General features: G+C 38.7%; 1 protein-coding gene across 3 annotated transcripts; it reads left to right on the plus strand.

Annotated features, from left to right (window-relative positions):
- The first annotated feature begins 6363 nt into the window (after positions 1-6363).
- Positions 6364-20586, plus strand: LOC149822044 (extra-large guanine nucleotide-binding protein 3-like). Of its 3 annotated transcripts, none has more exons than XM_089980683.1 (9): positions 6364-6486; positions 7705-8895; positions 9089-9226; positions 9880-9984; positions 10097-10282; positions 17103-17280; positions 18092-18336; positions 19505-19677; positions 19890-20586. In XM_089980683.1, the coding sequence occupies exons 2-9, from the start codon at positions 7807-7809 to the stop codon at positions 20470-20472; spliced, it is 2697 nt and encodes an 898-aa protein (XP_089836809.1). In that variant the 5' UTR covers positions 6364-6486; positions 7705-7806; the 3' UTR covers positions 20473-20586. The 3 variants fall into 3 exon arrangements, with proteins under 3 accessions (XP_089836809.1, XP_089836811.1, XP_089836810.1); XM_089980685.1 differs by having other exon boundaries at positions 6431-6467; XM_089980684.1 differs by lacking the exon at positions 6364-6486 and having other exon boundaries at positions 6818-8895.
- Positions 20587-20782: the final 196 nt, after the last annotated feature.

Genomic DNA, 20782 nt, shown 5'->3' on the forward strand with positions numbered 1-20782 from the left:
TGTCACCTGAAAAAATCAGCCACCACGATTTCAACCAAACAAAAGAGCAAAATATATATTTTTAATTAGCACTACTAAAAATTAGTGTCATCTACGGCATTTGCAGTAAAGCTAAATAGAAGTTGTAGCATGATGTATTCTTTGGAACAACAACAACAACAACAACAACTACTACAACAACTACGCCTTCGTCCCAAAACAATTGGGGTCGCGATATGAACCAAAAAGAAAATCATTCTTCTGGGTCTTCCACATGAATTCTTCTCCTCCAATCATTTCTATCCAATGCCATGTTCATGGTGAGGTTCAAAGCATTCATATCTTTTCCTATCATCTCCATCCAAGTCTTCCTAGGCCTACCCCGATCATTTTTAACTAATATATTTTTCCCATTTCTCCATCCTTCTAATTGGTGCATCATTAGGCCTTCGCCGAATATGTCCAAACCACCGTAAACGATTCTCTCTTATCTTATTTTCAATGGGTGCAACGCCTACCTTCTTACGTATCTCCTCGTTCCGAATCTTATCTTTTATTGTATTTCCACACATCCATCTAAGCATACCATACGCATCTCAGCTACACTCATTTTTTGAATATGATTTCTCTTGGCCGCCCAACATTTTTTGAACATGATGTACTGTTTGGAAAGAAAATATAAATTTTATCATGATGTATTTTTTTCTAAAAATCATTTTCAGAAATGCAGTACCAGGTCTGTCTCACCCATATGGCCCATTTCTTCATTAATCAAAATAAAAGGTCCAACACCATACTCTGATGTACCATTGAAACAAAGCATTGATTTGCACTGAAACTTGCATTCAGCGCCATTAAATACCTTGAATTTTAAAATTGAGGAAGTACCAAGCCCTTGCTTTAAAATAGTGAAAGTAATCACCCACCAGGCTGCTATTTAAATTAGTTGTTGATCAACTATCTGGGCTTGCTTTTATGGACTCAGTCCTCCCATAATTGGACCACACACACATATCGCTGTATTTTCGATTTTAGCACGTTAAATACTCAAAAACATTAAATCCCAAAAATATCACAATAAATTCGGGTCAGTTCAGGTCAAATATTTGTGGATCTGGATCAGTTTTGGAACACATACAGTTTGTTTGCAATCAGCATAACACAAGTTTTGGATCTAGATCTAACTCTACTTCTTTGAATCTAGTTTGGATCTGGATTTGAACTTGGATCGATGCTGACATGTCCTGATCCAATTACCCAGATTAATTCATGCAGATTATCATGATTATCTGGACCTAATTTGCCGCGTTTTTTGCCTTCTACTGTTTAGTAGTCCAACACTATATACCGGTCATCAGATCCTAGTACCTGATCAACACTGCAAGGATGTAGTGACTAGTGATCACTAGTTGAATCAGGTACTGAGACTTCAGAGTGTGTCTGGGATAAGTTCCAAGAACCGATTTCCATAGTGAAAATGCTATGCTATTGAGGCGGTTTCTCAAATGCCTCTACTAAATCCGCTAATCACCATCAACAGGGCGCACTGTTTTTGCCAAATCAGTCGCGACCGCAGCTAAAGGCCTTGTAGAAAATTTGACACCATGAATTTGTGTGTGTTTTTAAAGTTTGCTACAATGGTTTGTATGTACAAACAACTTGGCAAATATTTTTGTTTTTTTTATAGAACTTATCCCACCGATGTGATGATCTAAAATGGTCTTGACTGCTGGTAAAAGCTCTTTTGGCAATTTTTTTTAGCTTTGTTGGATATCTGCCAATCCAATCACACTGGTTGCATCCACACTTTTTTCCATGGCGCAGGTCTCTCTCTCTCTCTCTCTCTCTCTATATATATATATATATATATATATATATAGGGTTTATATTTGGTACAATTGAATGTAATTACAATCTAATTTGAATTTCATGATGCCAGTTGTTTTGACACAATGTAACCTTATGGATGTGTTCAGAATGCTCAGTTTAATAAGAATCAACTCTTGGATCATGATTTTTCAATTTAAAAACAAGTTTTCATGAGTAAGAAAAAATTGATGCTTTCATGGCCATTGATTTTTGGATCACCAGAAAAAGGATTCCTATGAATCAAAAACCCGTTTCCACTAAACAAAATATGTAGATCACATCTATGGTGTTAGATGTAAGAAAAAAAATAAAAACATGGCGTCTCTATATATAATGCCCCTAAGTTATGATGCCCATTTATGGTAACCTGCAGTTGTTTTAGTATATTTTTTTGGATTAATTTAAAGAAATAGTAAGGTTCTGCCTAACTTGAAAGAACAGATCATTTAAACACATTCTCAAACCAAAGAAATCTCTCTCTCTCTCTCTCTATATATATATATATTATTGTTAAGTTGGTGCTTACGTGGTGGGGGTGGTTTTGGTATTCAACGTTTATGTGCAGCCCTTTTTCAAGGGCAAAGAAGAAAAGATTAGGTGCAATATGATTGCACAAATATTTGTACATTGAGCACTCAATCTTGGGGACAGGCCTATCAGCTGTGGGGCCGGCCCAAGGCCTGATGGAGGGTGGTCTAATGCACAAATTTTGTGCCATGTGAGCCTGTGCATTAGGTTGACTCACACAGGATGATGGTGATTGTGAAAGTTGACCCAACAAACACAAAAGGTGCCCACCTCAATGTTGATGGATATTGTCCAGAATGTGGAAATGCCGAATGTTCCCATACTCCCATTCACCCACAAAACCTGTGGGGGTAATCAAGAACCTTAGGTAGGGATGGCAGTGGGGCAGGGCGGGGGACAAGGTCTCCACCCCTGCCCCGCCTCAAGATTTTATCCTCCACCCTCGCCCCGCCTCCCCGGCGGGGATGGATTTTATCCTCCACCCCCGCCTTCATCCCGGTTTCATGTCCTCCATCCCCGGTTCAAACGGGGATGAGGCGGGGTGGGGATATTGCGGGGAAAAGTGGTCGGGGTGGGGTTGGGGTGGGGATGAGGCGGGGATCGTGGCGGGGATGGGGCGGGGCAGGGAAAAGTGCATGTCCATCCCCGCCTCCACCCCCGGACGGGGATGGATTTTAACCTTCATCCCCGCCTCCATCCCCAGTCCAAACGGGGTGAGGCAGGGCGGGCCCCCGCTTTCCCCCGGTCCACTGCCATCCCTAACCTTAGGGTCTATGGTCCTTATATTAGTGACCTACCCGATACATGCTCATGTAATCATAACTGCATGCATAATTAATGACGGAAGAAAGGGCTGGACTATGACCATAAACCCATAGGTTTTGCAACAATATGGCACAAAACAATACTTTGTTCATGAGAAACTGGTATTTGAATTTGTCATCATTGGGAAGTGGGAACCAATGGACCTCCATGTACAATGGGGCCCAGATCCCGTGCAAAAACCAATTTGGCCCACGCATCCGGAGCACTGAATTGATCCCAAAGTGCGTTTGGAGGTAAGCATAAAGCCATGAAAATTTTTGTACGGTCTTAATAATTGTGAGTGCCCAAACTGGCCCATACAAACACAGAAGGGCACCATTGATGACTTGTCTTGATAGTACCAACCTTGAAAAGCCAACAAATTCCCAAAATTTTGGCAAAATACAACACAAACACAAAGGGTTCATGGACAATGGTACAATTAATAATGTGCCTACTAGGGCCAACTTCAAAAAAGCCATCAAGTTCTCAAAATTTTTTGGTGGTACCAAAACCTATAAGAGAACATATCATAATTGGATGTTGGTTACCCTTGGGTAGTACCCTTGGGCAGGAGTACATTACTCACTAATATATGAAAAGTGAAAAATATGATAACTAATGTGTGAACCACGATTTTTATAGTTTTTTTTTGTTCTTTTCTCATGAATCTAACCATACTAATGTGATCTACAAGCTTGGTTTTATAAGAACCTGCTCTTGAATCATCTGTTTTTTGATGCATAAACAAGATTTTTTAAAGGTTTTAAAATCAATGGCTCGTAATCTTCATAAATATTCAAACATTTAAAAATCACATTTTTTTTATCAAAAATACATATCCAATGGTTGATTCCTAGCAAATTCATTATGCTAAGCACATCCACATGGTTGGATTTGGAAATAAATATATATATATATATATATATATATATATATATATATATAGAGAGAGAGAGAGAGAGAGAGAGAATGTACTCTTGCCCACCTTCTGGTTTTGCTCCCTCAATTTTTTTTTGTTTTGGTATTTTCTCTCACATCTAACACCATACATGTAATCTATAGGTTTTGTTTAGTGGGAAATGGCTTTTGGATCACTAGAATCTGATATGTATACATTTTTTTTTTGGTGATTCAAAATCAATGGCTACGAAGGTATGACTCATAAAAACATGTTTTTTTCGTCAAAAATTATGATCCAAGAGACTATTCCCACTAAATCGAGCATGCTAAACACATCTAACGGTTTAGATCTATCATAAAACACTCCAAAACTATGGAGAAAAAGAAAAATGGGACCTAGTATGTTATATATATTGAATTGACCTACTAAGAGGAATAAGTACATTTACTGCAATCAGGACCCTTTTGTTTCAAATGGGGCCCCACCGGTTTTAAAGTTTTGAACATGGTAAAAGCTTCCCCAATGTCTTGGTCACCTTTTCATTGAAGAGCCAAACTCCCCAACCATACACTTGGAAATGGGTCTTGTGAAAAGTCACAATAGCATTGACTTTTCAAGCAAATCAATTAATTTTTTTTTAGACAACAAGTAAAAAATGACCCTTTGATTTGGACATCTTGTTACGGGTTGAGAGTAAGGGACCGGTGAGGGTTTCTGGTCATCACACACAAAAAAAAATTCTCAAACTCTACTTGAAATCATTTTATGCCCACCAGCGAGAGTTTTTCAATAACTTTCACCTTATAGCAAGGGACATGCACCTGAGTATTATCAAACTCTCGATGGCTAGGCCATAGTGACAAATCACGGGAGATTTATGAAAAGTTTTTCCTTAAAAAACATAAAAACATCATGATTTAACTGTGATATTTATGTTTTCATCGGTTATTTATCATGAAAAAATTGTGTGGTTTTTATTTTTAAATATTTTTATTTATATTTTCTTATAAAAATTACTTTTTATATTGTTAATTTATTTTTTATTGTTGAGATTTTGCTCAAAAAAATCAAAATTATCGTGAGTTTTTTACTGCCGATGTTTTGCCAACCAGACACGAGGTCTTGAATTGAGGGAGGCAAAATGAGAGAGAGAGAGAGAGTATTGAGATTGATAGGAGCATTTTCGTCAAAGAGAGAGAGAGAGAGAGGGTGGTGGTGGTGGTGGTGGTGGTGAGGAAATAAGGATGAGAGTAGACGGGGGCAGATGCGGAGGACAAGGTCTCCACTCTTGCACCTTATCAAAATTTTGCACACCATCTTTGCCTTCATCCTCGCACGAGTTTTGATTTTAACCTTCATTTTAGTTCCATGTCTTCCATCTTCGGTTCAAACCGTGTAAGGTAGAGCCGGGCTTTTTTTTCTTCGATCACATCCTTAAAGGTATTTTAGTTATTTTACTAACAAAAATCAAGGACGAGACGGGGTGGGAAAAAGCGTAAGTCTATCCACACGAGTTTTAATTTTAATCTTTATCCCCGCCTCCATTCTCATTTCATGTCCTTCATCCCCTGTCCAAACCTAGCGAGGCGAGGCAGGGCAGGGCTCCATTTTTTTTTTGTGTGTGCACCGGCCATCCTACGAGGGAAGTAGGGAAGGTACTAGGTGGGGGTCAAGTGGAGGTGAGCCCACACTGAGTCGAGATAGAGAAAGTGGGGGAAAGGAAACGATGGTGTCGTCGTGGAGTTGGGGTGTCATGTGATTTTAAAGAAGGTGCGGGTTTTTTTTGGAATAAGGGAAGAGGCCGTGCGTGTCCGAACGTGGATGGCGTTACTCGTGCGTATCTCTCTACAGTTGACGAGTAAGTTTACTTTTTCGCCCCCTCTCTTTCTCAGCATCAACGGTCTTGTTAATGTGAAAAACCCTCAATCTCTCTCTTCAACCTCGTATCACTAGAGCCCTTGCTATTTGTTAATGTGAAAACGGTCTCTCTCTCACTGTGAAGATTGAACAATGTGATGGTAACTGATTCATAGGGAGGGGTTCCTCCCTCTGGATTAGTCTAACCATACCAATAAAAACTCTCTCTCTTCTGACAAATAGTTGAAAGAATCTCTTCTCTCTCTGTTAGAGTTGGCACTCAAACCCCCTCTCTCTCTCTCTCTCTCTCTCTCTCTCTCTCCTGACACAGTTGAAATATCACTTCTCTCACTCTCTGGGTCATAAGTTGTAAGTTGTTTACTTTTCTCCTTTTTAAAACCACTCGACTTTTTTCACAGCCCACCTTTCCTCCGTCTCTTGGGGGTTGTTGCTGAGAAAATTGCTCTCTCTCTCTCTCTCTCTCAGGGCACGTTTTAAAAAATGAGGAGAAGCAAATTCAAACAAGGTTTGCTCGCTCTCCTCAGGTGTTTACTTTCACCTCTCCCCCTCGTTCCCTCCCTAAACACTCTCTTCTTCTGCTCTCAGAGGAAATGAATGAATGATACCTTGCTTTTCTGTCACCCAAATCTGCATTTTTCTTAATCTTCTCAACACTAAAAGCGGCGTTAAAGGTGGTCTTTGTGGATCAAGTCTTGAGCTCCGCTCATCTCTTCTATTGATTACAGATTTGTTGCGTTTTCTCTTTCTTTTCGTTGTGTTTCTGCCATTTTTTTTAAGTGTTTTTTTTTTGTGAATGGCTGCCAAATTTTCTGGAAATTGCTGAATTTCGAGCTCATATTTTTTTGTTGTGATTTTTTGGCTCTTCTTTAGTGTAAGTTGTGAGATTCGTGGAGTTCTTCCATCTGTTATAGCGTGGTGTGATGCGATTTTCTAGATTATCGGATTTTGGCGACCGTTTTCACTCGGTTCCTTTGAAATTGGATGTGGTTTTAGCCCGAAATGGTCTTAGAAAAGTTGGGTTTCTCTTTTTTTCTTTATTGTAACGGTAGTTCCATATTTGGGAAGATGTCATTTTGAATAGCTAAATACGGGTTTGAGGGATTGTTGTAATCTCCATTTCACGCTCCTTCGGTCCTACCTTTCAATGATGAAGTTCTTCCTTTTACTAAATCTGTTTTGTAAATCTAGAGAATTTTTGGTCAGTGGCCAGTTTTTTGCTGGTTGAGACTATTGACCTTCTTCACCTGAATATGGACTTCATAGAATACTTGGTATGGAGGAATTCTTCTTCTTCTTAGCCAAGGATCTTGGGTTCAGTTGTATGTGTGCCCACTAAAAGGAAAAGTGAAAAAAGGGGCACGTTTTGGATTGTTTGCTGGTCAAAGTTTGTGGGATGAATCCTTTCCAAATCTTAACTGAGTGATGTTGAACTTGGCTGGTGCTTAGTGGCGAGACACTAATGTGTATTTTCATTAGGTTATCCTGTTGATTTTGTAAAATAGAAAGCCGTTGGTTGTTATGTAACGAGTTTCTTGTGAGGTTTTTAGGTTGTGTGGATTTTATTTAGGTTCTACTCTCAAAATGATTGAGATAAGTCAGTTTGTCACTTGTTTCTTGATTTTCATTATGCTTTTGGAATTGAGGATTAAGCTCATGTGGCTTTTTCGTCGGTGATTTTCTGTTATAGCCTATGGAGGTTTGAAGAATTTGGGTACCTTTTGGTTGGTTGGTTGGTTTTTCAGGTCACCTAAAGCATCATGTTGTGAAGGATCAGCTCCCCACTGAGTTGGATTTGGAAAGCCGGATTTGATTGTAAGATTGAAGTGAGTGTTTGCTGGCAAAAAATGGCAGAAGCAGTCGACGAAAAGGGTTGGCAGGACTTACTGAGAAGAATGCTTCCTCCAGGGGCTTCTCTCCCAGAGTCGGGCAATCTTGATTACTCAATTGCCGTTGAGTACAGTGGACCACCCATACCTTATGAAGTTCCTAGAGTTGAACCTGTAGATTCTGCCATACCGACAGCGGTCATAGCCAATTCTTTACCCATTGCAGGGAGTTCAGTGACCTATTCCAGTCCTCCTGTGGTAGAACCCATCTCCTTACGGAAAACAGTTCTTGCAAACTCTCGACTTAATACTCCAGAACCAGCTAGAAGCCATGATCCTGACCTCGATGAGGATGATCCTGATAAGTCAAGAGATTCCTCTGGCACCAATCAGTTGGTTTTGCCCCACTCAGCTGCATATTCAAGCCCTAGGCTGTCACATAGCTCGGAATCAGCTGCATCAGCTTTGCATAGACCCGAGTCTTCAGCATGTTCACTTTCAGCTTCTCCACGTTCGGTTCATAGCCCTCCCAGAAGTCCGCACAGGCCAACTATGAATGAAGGGAAGAGGACTGCTGTTGTAACTTTCAATACTGTTGATGGGTCTGGAAGGAAAGAAGCAGGTTCTGCCCGATCAGCTGAGAAACTGCAATTTCCAAATGCACGTAGAGGAATATCTTCAGAGAAGGAAAGGAAACGGGGGATCTGTAGTAGGTGTGGTAGAGGTAGCAGGCTATCGGATAGGGAGTCTTGCCTTGTTTGTGATGCTAGATACTGCAGTAACTGTGTGCTTAGGGCAATGGGTTCAATGCCCGAAGGCCGCAAGTGTGTTACGTGCATAAGTGAATCCATCAATGAGTCCAAGCGATTGACTCTAGGAAAATGCTCAAGAATGCTATCTCGTCTGCTTAGTCCATTGGAAGTGAGGCAAATTATGAAGGCAGAGAGGGAATGCTCTGCAAATCAGCTTCGGCCAGAGCAACTAATTGTGAACGGACGGTCACTGAGACAAGAAGAAATGGCTGAATTGCTAGGATGTCCATGTCCTCCACAGAAGTTGAAGCCTGGACGATACTGGTATGACAAGGAATCAGGACTATGGGGAAAGGTGCGGTCTCCACATTCCAACCGTGTGTGTGTGTGTGTGTGTGTGTGTGTGTGTGTGTGTGTGTGTGTGTGTGTGTGTGCATATGTGATGATTTTGTATTGCAAATATTCATGCCATAGGGACTGAGATGGGTGTTGGATTGGAAGCGAATTATTATAAAAACTCATTTCTGTTACCTTCTTTTTTATGAAAGGAAAGAGAGAAACCAGACAGGGTTATTAGTTCAAACTTGAATTTAGGAGGGAAGCTAAGTCCCGATGCAAGCAATGGCAACACAAAGGTTTTCATCAATGGTCGGGAAATAACAAAGATTGAATTACGGGTGCTAAAGGTAATCTGCATCTATCCAAATGCTTATGATACAACTGTAGGAGTTTGATGGTTTTCACAGTGGCATTAACTTAAAAGCCTCATTGATGCTCCCGTTGCCCCTTTCTAGTTTTGAAGCATTTGGCATGGGAGTACGTGTCTTTAATCCCCATCACTTGTAATAAATTCCGAATTCCTGAAAATACAGGCAATATCTGATCAATTCTTTCCCTTGGCCAGATTTCTTACTGTAGGTTATATAAGATTTTTTTTTATTTTGTAATACATGTGACTGTTCTTGAGGTTTTCCTTGGTGATCGATTTAATTTTTACTCTGAAAAAATTATTCATGACCTTTTGATATTGAGAATTATGTCTACTTGTAACTCGGAGACTGGATAGTTTTAGTCCAGTAATGATGGTTACCGGGGTACTGTTTGAAGGAAACATTGTCTCATGCTCATATGGATGTATTCATTGGAACTTTTCCATGAAACCATGATTTTATTCAATGTGTGAGATAATTTGGTCAATTTGGTGTTGATTCTGTACAGTTTAACTCAATTGACATAGTCTTGTGAGATGGCTAGGTCGATCTTGTGGTAGTTTAACATGTTAAACGATCACTTTTCATTCTTTGGCTAGCTTTCTTGACTGGCTTATGTGATGTTGCAGTTGGCAAAGGTACAATGCCCTCCTGAAACTCATTTCTGGGTCTATTCTGATGGGAGCTATGAGGAAGAAGGTCAGAATAACATTAAAGGGAAAATATGGGAGAAGGTATCACTTGATGATGGAAGTACATTAAATCAATGTTCTAAACTTCTCTTACTGTAGTAGAACACAGGAAATATACTTGTGAACAATTTTCCTTCTGATCTTTGCTAGGCAGGCGTTCACACGGTTGATATGTTCTCTGTTCTCTCTGCCCGTACTTCATGGGAATTCTCATGGACCACATAGTGATGCTACCAATTACTCCATCAGATCTGTGCCAGAGTATCTAGAACATAAAAGGATTCACAAGCTTCTACTCCTTGGACTTCCTGGCTCAGGAACCAGTACCATTTTCAAGCAGGTATGATATCTGTCTTTTGATATTTTGGACTTTTTCATTCCTTGTAGTTTTGACTAATTCGAACAGGAAATTTCTTCCACTGGTTTTCCTTTGGGCTTAAGCACTGAGCGTATATTTTTGGTGTACAGTTATCCATACAAGCACGTGTGCATATTCATGCATGCATATTCACATCTTTTGGTGCGCTTGCACATGTGCATATGTATGATTTATGGGCTTGCTGAAATTTAGGTTCTGTTTGTTAACCACTTTCTTTATTTTTTGCGTCGTCCATATAAGCATTCTTTCATCAACAGTGCAAACCTTAGATGGCTACTCAATGTGCTTACACTTGACGAGCATGTTCTTTTATGAGTAAAAATCATGGATTCAAAGGATAATTGGTAAAAATGCATACTTCAGTCTGGTCCAATATTTTCTAGTTAAAGAACCCATACTCTGTTAAACTTTGTGCACCTATCTATTTAATAGAACAGGATGGAGTAACTGGATAGTGGTGACCCTTTTGGATCATGATAGTGTAGATTCTGCCAATGTGCTAGCTGTTGAAAGTATCAGTCATGGTAAAGGCTATAATGGGTAACATTTCATATGTTTTGAACTCTTTTCTTACGTCAGTACCTTTTTCCTGAAAACTCCAGTAAAGACTGTTAATTAAGGGTTTTTTTAGCCAATAAAGAGAAAATTTGAAACAGAAATAAGTGACAATCATCAATAGGTGATCGACATCTGCTAATAATGCTAGATAGCCTTGTGGGCATTCCCCATCCAGCATTTGCAGATGATCTATTAGCGATAATGAACTTCTCAAGTCAATGAGAAATATCCAATTATAAGTAGTGAATTGGGAGGCTGAAGAGGCCTCTATGTTGATGAGGGTGACTCTTCCAGGTGATAGTCCGTTCTCGCCCTTTGATCTTGACAGCATGTTTCTCAGTTTTCTTAAAGCAAGTGTCCTAGGCAGCCCAAGTTCAGTGGCATCTGTGAGGAGCGCGCCTAATTGGGTAAGGGTATTTGTCTCGGATCCATTTTTGTTATTTGGACATTTATTTGAATCTTTAAAATCATATGTAAATCATAGGATAAAGGTTGGGTGGATGAAATGGAAAAGTGCAACTGAAGTGTTGTGCGATCGTAGAATGCCATTGTGGTTGAAGGAAAAGTTTTATAGGATGACAGATGTGACCGTTGGAAGGGGCCCAACGACTAGATGGTGGCCCCTCCAAGGTGCTTTCCACCTTTTACAAAAAATAACAAAAAGAAAAAAGAAAAAAAATAAGAGGAGAAATTACAAAAACATATTCTAAAAAGAATATGTTGTAAAAAGACTAAACTACCCTTACGGCTAAACAGTTAGAAATATATATTTTATATATATAATAAGTAGATACATATACATATATATTAATATATGTGTATGTATTACCTTATATATATAATATATATATTACATTGCATGATTAGATTACATAATTTAACACTCTCCCCCTCAAACTTAGGGCAGTATGACTGAGAGTTTGCTAAGAAAGAAGTTGAAGCGCGGAGCACACAAAGCTTTGGTGAAGAAATCCGCCAACTGATATTCTGACGTGACATATGGAAGGTCAATGACTCCTTTGAGGTACGCCTCATGAACATAGTGACAATCCATCTCTATGTGTTTGGTCCGCTCATGAAAAGTGTGATTCTTAACAATATAAATTGCACTTTTGTTGTCACAACATAGCTTGGTAGGTCCTTCTATTGTGATCCCCATATCTTCCAGCAACTGATGAATCCATACAATTTTCATGGTAGTAGTTGTCATGACACAATATTCGACTTCAGTTGATGATAGGGACACTTTTTGTTGTTTCTTGCATCTCCATGAAATTAGCGAATCTCCTAAGAAAACACAAAAACCAGTGATGGAGTGACGGTTATTTGGGTCACCTCCCTAATCAGAGTCAGTATAAACAATTAACTTTAAATCAGACGAAGAGGATAGAAACTCCCTTGTTTAGAGTACCCTTAATGTATCTTACGACTTATAAGATAGCACTCATATGGACGGATGTTGGTGCATGCTGAAACTGACTTGCAGTATGCACTACATGAGAGATATCTGGTCTGGTAATACTCATATACATCAATGATCCTACAAGTTGTCTGTAAGGAGTAGGATCCGAAAGAGGAACACCATCATCAATCTTCATTTTAGTTCTCATTATGGCAGGAGTTTCACAAACCTTTTCGTCTGTAATACCTGACCTGTCAATGATCCCAGAAGCAAGCTTAGTTTGAGATAAAAAATACCTTCTATGAGAGTATGCTATTTCAATTCCCAAAAAATAAGTTAGAAAACCCAAGTCAAACATTTCAAAATTATCTTTTAAAATTGATTTTATACCCTTAACCCCATTAGAATCACTTCCGGTGATGAGCATATCATCCACATACAACAACAAAACCACAATCCCTGCATTGGATTTTCTAACAAACAAAGCAGTGTCAATAAAGAAAGAAGAAAAACTATTTTTCAACATTAATGAGTTAAACCTATCATACCAAGCCTTAGGGGCTTGTTTTAGGCCATAGAGCGCTTTCCTAAGACGAAACACTTTTCTTTTGGGGGTCTCCATTTCAGGTGGAGCATCCATATAAACTTCTTCATTCAAATCACCATTCAGGAAGACATTTTTAACATCCATTTGATAGATGTTTCAGTTGTTAATTGATGCAACAATGATGAGACATCGAACAGTGGCCATTCGGGCCACAGGCGCAAAAGTTTCTTCATAGTCAATCCCATACTCTTGACTATAACCCTTGGCAACCAATCGAGCCTTATATCTCTCAAGAGATCCATCGCTCTTAGTTTTAACTTTAAAAACTCATATACACCCTATTGTTTTCTTACCCTTAGGTAGAACTTGAAATTCCCATGTCTTAGCTTTTTTTAGAGCTCCGAGTTCACTTTCCATCACAACTATCCATTCAGGACTTTTACTAGCTTCCGCAAAGTTTTTAGGTTCTACGTAGGAGTGAATGGCACTAAGACATGCTCTGTATCTAGGTGAAAAAGAATCATATGATATGAACCCTAGATGGAGCTTTTCTGTGTCTTTCGGTTCTACGAAGATTTTCTTCACCTTGAGGAATAGTCTGACTATCATCATATCTTTCAAGAGCACTTCTAAAAGTGCTCCTATCTCTATGAGTATAGATGATGGGATCTCTAGATGGCCCTTCATCAATAGATTGGTGAGAGGAGTAAAGCGGAGAAATGATTTCCTCAATATCAATATCACTTGAGTCTTTCTGATTTGACTCATCATCACTAGAATCATCATCTTTGGATAATAGTTCAAACAAAAAGGAATAATCAACATTTTCATTATATAATTCTGGACTTTCAAAACCACTAAGATTTTCCAAAAAACTCACATTTCTGGAAACATAAAGTTTGTTATTTTTAATGTCATAACATCGAAAACCCTTATGGGTTTCAGAATAACCAAGAAAAGGCACACGGAATGGCCTTTGGGGAAAGCTTATCATTTTTATCTGTAAGGACAAAGCACTTACATCCAAACACTCTTAACTTGTTGTAATCAGGTTCTTTTTCATACAACTTTTCAAAAGGAGAAATTTTTCGATGGAAGTCTGTTTATGAGATATACCGAGGTAAGGGCGGCTTCAACCCATAGTTTCTTTGGAATGTTTTGCGAAATGAGCAATGTCCTAGTTGTTTCAATAACATGCTTATGCTTTCGTTCGACTAACCCATTTTGTTATGGGGTTTTCGGGCAAGATTTCTGATGGATAATACCATAACTTTCAAGGTAACTCTTGAATTCATTTAAAAGGTATTTACCACCAGAGTCATACCTAAGAATTTTTAAACTTATATTAAATTGATTTAAAATCATCATATAAAACGTTTTAAACATTGAAAAAACTTCATGTTTATGTTTAAGAAAGTATATCCAACAAAACCTAGTGTAATCATCCACGGAAATAACATAATATGAGAATCCTCCTTTAGATATCACAGGAGCGGGTCCCCATACATCGGAATGAACAATTTCAAAGGGCTTTGTTGAAAACATGGATCTTTGAGAAAAAGGTAGACTTTTCATTTTCCCAAGAATACAATCATTACAAACAAAAGCTCCATTACAAAGATGTTTAATAAAAGGAAAATAAGAGATTTTAACAATGTTGCGATGTCCCAGTCTTTTATGCCATACATGAATATCTTTGTTTTAAACAACATTACAAAATTGATTCTTGGGAACTTTAAGCAAGTCAACGTAGTAGAGTTCGCCTCTCCTAGAGCCTTCCCCAGTCAATCTCCCAGACTGGCGATCCTGAATCCAACATTTATTAGAAGTGAATTTTACCAACCATGATCCGAGAGTTGAGCGACCGAAAGTAAATTTAAATTTAATTTTGGTATAAGACGAATTTTAGGGATAAAAAATGTTTGTTTTTCAAAATTTCTTATTCATTTAATTTCAAGAGGTGTTCCATCCGTCGTTGAGACAAAAGATGGAAGAGGATTTTTAGAAAATTCGGAAATGGAGCAAACACTTGGAGTCATATGAAAAGATGCGCCGAAATCTAAAAGCCAAGATATCTTACCGGAGGGTGAAGAGGTAGACATAGTAGCTCCGGAAGTTCCTCCCTTGAGAAGAGGTTGCAAAGCTTCTACAATTTGATAAAGAGAAAGAGACCCATTTGACGATGATGGTCGTTCCTCTTGTTGAGATGTCATGGCCATAGCAAGTATTTTCTTCCATTTTGGGGCATATAGGTTTAATGTGCCCCGGTTCTTTATAAAAATAACATGTAAGCTTGCTATAGTCCTTCTTTACACCTTGACTAATTGAATTTTGATTCTTGAAATGAGGAGGCTTATAAGTTTTCAATTTGCTCCCCGGTCTTTATACGACATTAGCGCCTTCATTTTCTTCATTACTTGAAGTAGCAAGAACACTTGAATTGTTTTTGCTAAAGTTCATACGAGTTTCCTCCCCACTTAACTTTGTAATGACATCTTCAAGAGAGGGGGAAACGAAGGAGGAAAGGAGAGAGGACCGAATTTGCTCGAACTCGGGTCTAAGGCCATTCAATTTTTTTTAAAAAATAGTCATCTTCCAATTGTTTGTATCTAAGCTCAATAGCTTCTCCACTCCACTTAGGCTCAAGCATTGCGAGTTCCTCCCATATGGACGACAATTCCGCAAAGTATTCCCTTATGGACATCTCATTTTGTTGAAGGGTCAAAGCCCTTTTTGGAGATAATACTTGTGTGACAAGTCTCTTGATGTGTACATTTTTTCTAGATAATGCCAAGCTTCCGATGCTTTCTTGAATTTAATAATGTTGGCATTTATCTTGGTTTCAACTGATGAAAACATCCAAGAAAGAATCTTGAAATTTTTCATTTTCCATTCTTCATGTTTCTTGGAGTATTCCTCAAGAGCTTTGTTCCTCTCTTCTCCTTCGAGAATTTTGATTTTGCCTTTGTCTACCAAAGTAATCCTTGGTTCGGGTTCCTGTATAGAACCAAGAACGTATCCCCAAAGACCCTTTCCTTTTATTTGAGCTTCCATGTTCCCGGCCCAAACATGATAGTTTGAGCCATTCAATTTGAAGCCAAGAGAGAAATGGGAGTCTTTTTCGCCTATTAGAGAGGATAGAAGTTGAAAAATAATACGTACCTCAAGAAACTTTCACGCCTTCCTTAACAAAAGAGACTCAAAATATTGCCCGAAGAAGGTTATCCACTTCAAATGCCAATAGTTTGAAGGCATGTTTTTTGAGGCACTCGAAAAATAAATAAAAGCACAAACCTCCTTCTTCAACCAAGCTTTGATACCATGTAAAAGTATCTTCAACAAGATACTAATAACAATATTACAATATTCTTGGAAACAAATGCGTACACATACGCAAAACAAGAACACTTGAAACACTTGTGCACAAAAAGCACAACACAAACTCACAAATACGCAAAAGCATACCCAAGAGTCATAAGATTGAAAAGGTGCTTGGGCTATAATCCCAAAAGCATGAAAAATACACAAGGGGAGAGCCCCTTTAAATAGAGGAAGTGGAGTCCTTGGAGAGGCTCCACCTCTAGCCGTTGGAGCCCCTTCCAACAGTCACAAATGTGACCGTTGGAAGGGGCCCAACGACTAGATGGTGGGCCCCTCCAAGGTGCTTTCCACCTTTTACAAAAAATAACAAAAAGAAAAAAGAAAAAGAATAAGAGGAGAAATTACAAAAACATATTCTAAAAAGAATATGTTGTAAAAAGACTAAACTACCCCTATGGCTAAACAGTTAGAAATATATATTTTATATATATATAATAAGTAGATACATATACATATATATTAATATATGTATATGTATTACCTTATATATATAAAATATATATATTACATTGCATGATTAGATTACATAATTTAGCAGTATCTTCTCTCTTTCATCTTTTCATTGTTATATGCTTCGTTGGCCACAGGAAAGTTAGTCTTCCTGTTAATTTTTTTGTGTTATAATTTTATGATTTTTTTTTGGGAGACAATTGTAGGTCGTTTGTAGTATTTGGTTAAAAACTCTGTCGTGTTTATTCTATGTTGGTCAATATAGTGTTATCTTTTTCCCATAAAATACATTTTGTATATATGTTCTTGTTTGTTTTGTATTTTTTCTTTATGTTCATTTATTATTCTATTTTGTTTTGTGTGTCATACTTTCCTCTGATTATATTGGTAGTTTCTTAATATTCATAGCTTTTTTTCTGTGTACTTTTGGTACCATTGAATAGGCCAAATTTTTGTATGGGAATAAGTTCACCGTGGAGGAGCTGCAAAACATTAAGTTTATGATTCAAAGCAACTTGTACAGATATCTGAGCTTTTTGCTTGAAGGGCGAGAACGCTTTGAGGAAGCGGCCTTACTCGAGTTGAAATCTCTTGATCCTCATGAGCAAAACAATGCACAAGGTAATTGTCTGCAACGATCTAGTTAGTTATATTTTTGTCTAAGTTAATCAGTTCTGTAATGTTCATTGCCTTTTTCAGCTTTAAAACTTCTATGCAATACATAGCTAAGCTGCTTCTGGAAGTACCCTCGCATGGTTTTCCATGCCTTTTTGGTGTTGCCTTTGTGAAATGTGGACCTACTAAATGGTAACTAATAATTTAACTTTAGCCTGTAGTGAAATTAAAGATTGTGTGAACTCTTATGGAAATTCTCTGTGGTCCAAAACTCCAAGTGTTATCATCTTACATGCCCAGTTTCAGTTATGCACTTTCGTGAAACTAGCAGTCACAAAAGTATTTGGTTTGTGTTATGATGTATGAATCTGCATGTTAATAAGCTAATGGAACGTGAAAAATCTATCCCATCTGTCTTTGAAGGATGGGTATCACTTTCTGGCCTTTTGGTTCTTCTCAATGTCCTTATGCATCTGCAGCCGTTTCCTTTCTAGACTAGTACCCTTATGGTGCAAGTGTTGTACTGGAAAAAAATCTTATTTGCTAATATAGGTAAGGAGGTTTATAATTAGAAGTTTCCAGTGACTTCTGGACACCTTTTTTCTGTCCATCAGAAATCATTGATTTCATGTAAATATGTAAATGTAGTGTGTGTATGTATTTGTCATGGATGCATCATCATGATTGTATAATATTATACTTTTGTATCTGTTTCATTTGTTGTGGATGCATGATCATGACTATATAATATTATACTTTTTTCCCTTATTATGTCAATAGTAGGCAACTGGCTCAGTTTAAATTGACATCATACCAGGAGAGAGCAATAATGAAGGCCCGCGTGAATGCATCTATTCCATCAGTCCAAGGTTGAAGCATTTTTCTGACTGGCTCTTGGAGATAATTGCCATGGGAGATTTGGATGCATTTTTCCCAGCTGCAACACGTGAATATGCTCCGCTAGTGGATGAGGTATGGAAAGACCCAGCTATCCAGGCAACATACAAGAGAAGAAATGAGCTTCATTTCCTTCCATATGTTGCTGACTATTTCTTGGACCGGGTATCCTTTCAACACCTTATTCAACTTGTGGTACTTTGTTTTTCATTCATTTTCTTTTGGGTATACCTGTGTACACTGTATTCAAGCCCCAAACCTTGTTCATTCTCAATGTATATTATGCTTGCCAACAATCAATCCTGTCGGTCCTGCAGTTGCCTTGGCTGAACTCAGAGACTGAAAGTTGTCGACTATGCTCAGTCACAGAGATTGGGCCAAATAGGTTCATCTTAAAGTTAATGGAGCTGACCTGATAAGAGAGTATTATCAAATTTGTCACCATGTTTAGGGAACTTTGTGGCTCACTATGTTAGTCTTGGATTATTGTTGCTCAGCGATGGAGGCAGAGACGGCTTTTTGTCGTTTTGTGGGAATGTGGAGATTTTGTTCTATCCGCCTCCCTTTTTGGGTGCTATCCTTTATAACTTGCATGATGGTTTTATTTTGATGATGAGGTGCAGCCCATCCACGCAGCTCTCTTGTTTAGACTGTGGTGGTGCATCTTCTCGCTAATCTGGCCTTTCTTGGATTCTTATGTGCATATGAACGATAAATCCTTTGTGAACTTCATCAGAAGCTTCATTAGCACCTATTTCCAAGAAAATTTATTCTTCTTCCAAGTTGCATGCTTTTTAATATCCTAAGGTTTTGTTCTTCTCCAAACAGATTATGTAATATGCATAATTTTTGTGTTTTTTAGCTCATTATGTTCTTCAAAAAATCAAACCGTTTCAAGTAGGAATGGGCAACAGCCCGATAGGCCCACGGCCCGACCCGAAGCAGGCTGGGCCTTGGGCCAGCCCAAATTATATATATTTTGGGCGGGCCCGTGGGCCGAGCATTTTCCAACTGACCAGCTTGAACCAGGCCTACGACCAGACCATCAATTGACAGTCTGGGCTTGACTGGGCCTGGCCCAGTCAGCCCGGTCCATTAGCGGGCTGGACCAGCCGGTTGCTCACCCCTAATTTCAAGTCAAGTTGGGAGCTTCAACTCCAATATATTCACAGATAAAATTAACCTACCAACTTTTAGGCTGAGGAACCACGGTCCTATACATTGAAAACTTGCATCTTTTCTTAGGTGTTTCTCTTTTGTTGAATGGAGGATTTCATAAGTTGTTATTTTAGTTGAATTTTGTTGTATTCACTGTGCTATTAACATTTTGCAGGCTATTGAGGTGTCAAGCAATGAGTATGAACCTTCTGAGAGGGACATCTTGTATGCTGAAGGAGTTACTCAAGGAAACGGCTTGGCCTTCATTGAATTCTCTTTAGATGACCGAAGTCCCATGTCTGAACCTTACAACGAAAACTCTGAGTGCCCGTCGCAGCCCTCTATAAGGTGACTTCACCATTGTCCTCTACATTTTTTATCTTGGTTGTAGCATTTTGGCTCTCACTCTCTCTCATATATATATATATATATATATATATATATATATATAGAGAGAGAGAGAGAGAGAGAGAAGTTTATCTTGAAAAATATAATTGTCATCTTCAAGCATTTCCTAGGATTCAGTATAAATCCTTGCATATTTTGTTCAATCTTTTCAGATACCAACTCATCAGAGTAAGCACAAGAGGGATAAATGAAGGTTGCAAGTGGGTGGAAATGTTTGAGGACGTCCGCATCATAATCTTCTGTGTTGCTCTGAGTGACTACGACCAGTTATGGGCAGATGCAAGTACCAACACCCTTCGGAACAAGATGATGCAGAGCAAGGAACTGTTTGAGACAGTGGTCAAGCATCCGTGTTTCCGAGACACTCCGTTCCTTCTGATTCTGAATAAGTATGATCTCTTTCAAGAGAAAATAAACAGAGTCCCGCTTAGTGCGTGCGAGTGGTTCCAGGATTTCAGCCCTGTGAGGCTTCACCACAACAATCAGTCTTTAGCACACCAGGCTTACTACTACGTGGCAATGAAGTTCAAGGACTTGTATGCGTCGCTAAGCAATAGGAAACTGTTTGTTTGGCAAGCAAAGGCTCGAGAAAGAGTGACTGTTGATGAGGCATTCAAGTATATAAGGGAGGTGGTGAAGTGGGATGAGGAGAAGGATGATAATTATTTTGTTGCTGGGGACGAGTCATTTTACAGTACTGATTTCAGCTCTTCACCTTTCATCAGGCAGGAGTGAGATCACGTGATTTGTCATGCAATTTGTTCATGGAAGATGGATGGATGTTGATTGTATCTGAAACGTGTGGGTGAGTTGTCTGTTTCCTAGTAATAAAATGCGCCTTTATTTGTTACATCTCTCTCTCTCTCATGTGTGTGTGATTATGGTGTCCTGTCCAGGCCATTCTTCTTCTTTTTTTTGCTGTGGATAGCCATTGCCTGCGCCAGATTCCGTTCAGTTCTATGCTTGATTTTAGCATGTGAAAATAATTATACCAACTGGTCTGCCTGGAATGTTTGTCAGTGAGAAACTGTCTCCAGTTTTACTT

Source organism: Nuphar pumila, chromosome 11, assembly GCF_984573655.1.
Source record: "Nuphar pumila chromosome 11, dmNupPumi1.hap1.1, whole genome shotgun sequence".
NCBI lineage: Eukaryota > Viridiplantae > Streptophyta > Magnoliopsida > Nymphaeales > Nymphaeaceae > Nuphar > Nuphar pumila.

Bases quoted from the DNA above. Each gene is read 5' to 3' on its own strand.
- LOC149822044 (XM_089980683.1), top strand. From the start codon at position 7,807: ATGGCAGAAGCAGTCGACGAAAAGGGTTGGCAGGACTTACTGAGAAGA. The intron at 8,896-9,088 runs GTGCGGTCTCCA...TTTTTATGAAAG, and splicing joins AATCAGGACTATGGGGAAAG to GAAAGAGAGAAACCAGACAG. The intron at 9,227-9,879 runs GTAATCTGCATC...GTGATGTTGCAG, and splicing joins TTGAATTACGGGTGCTAAAG to TTGGCAAAGGTACAATGCCC.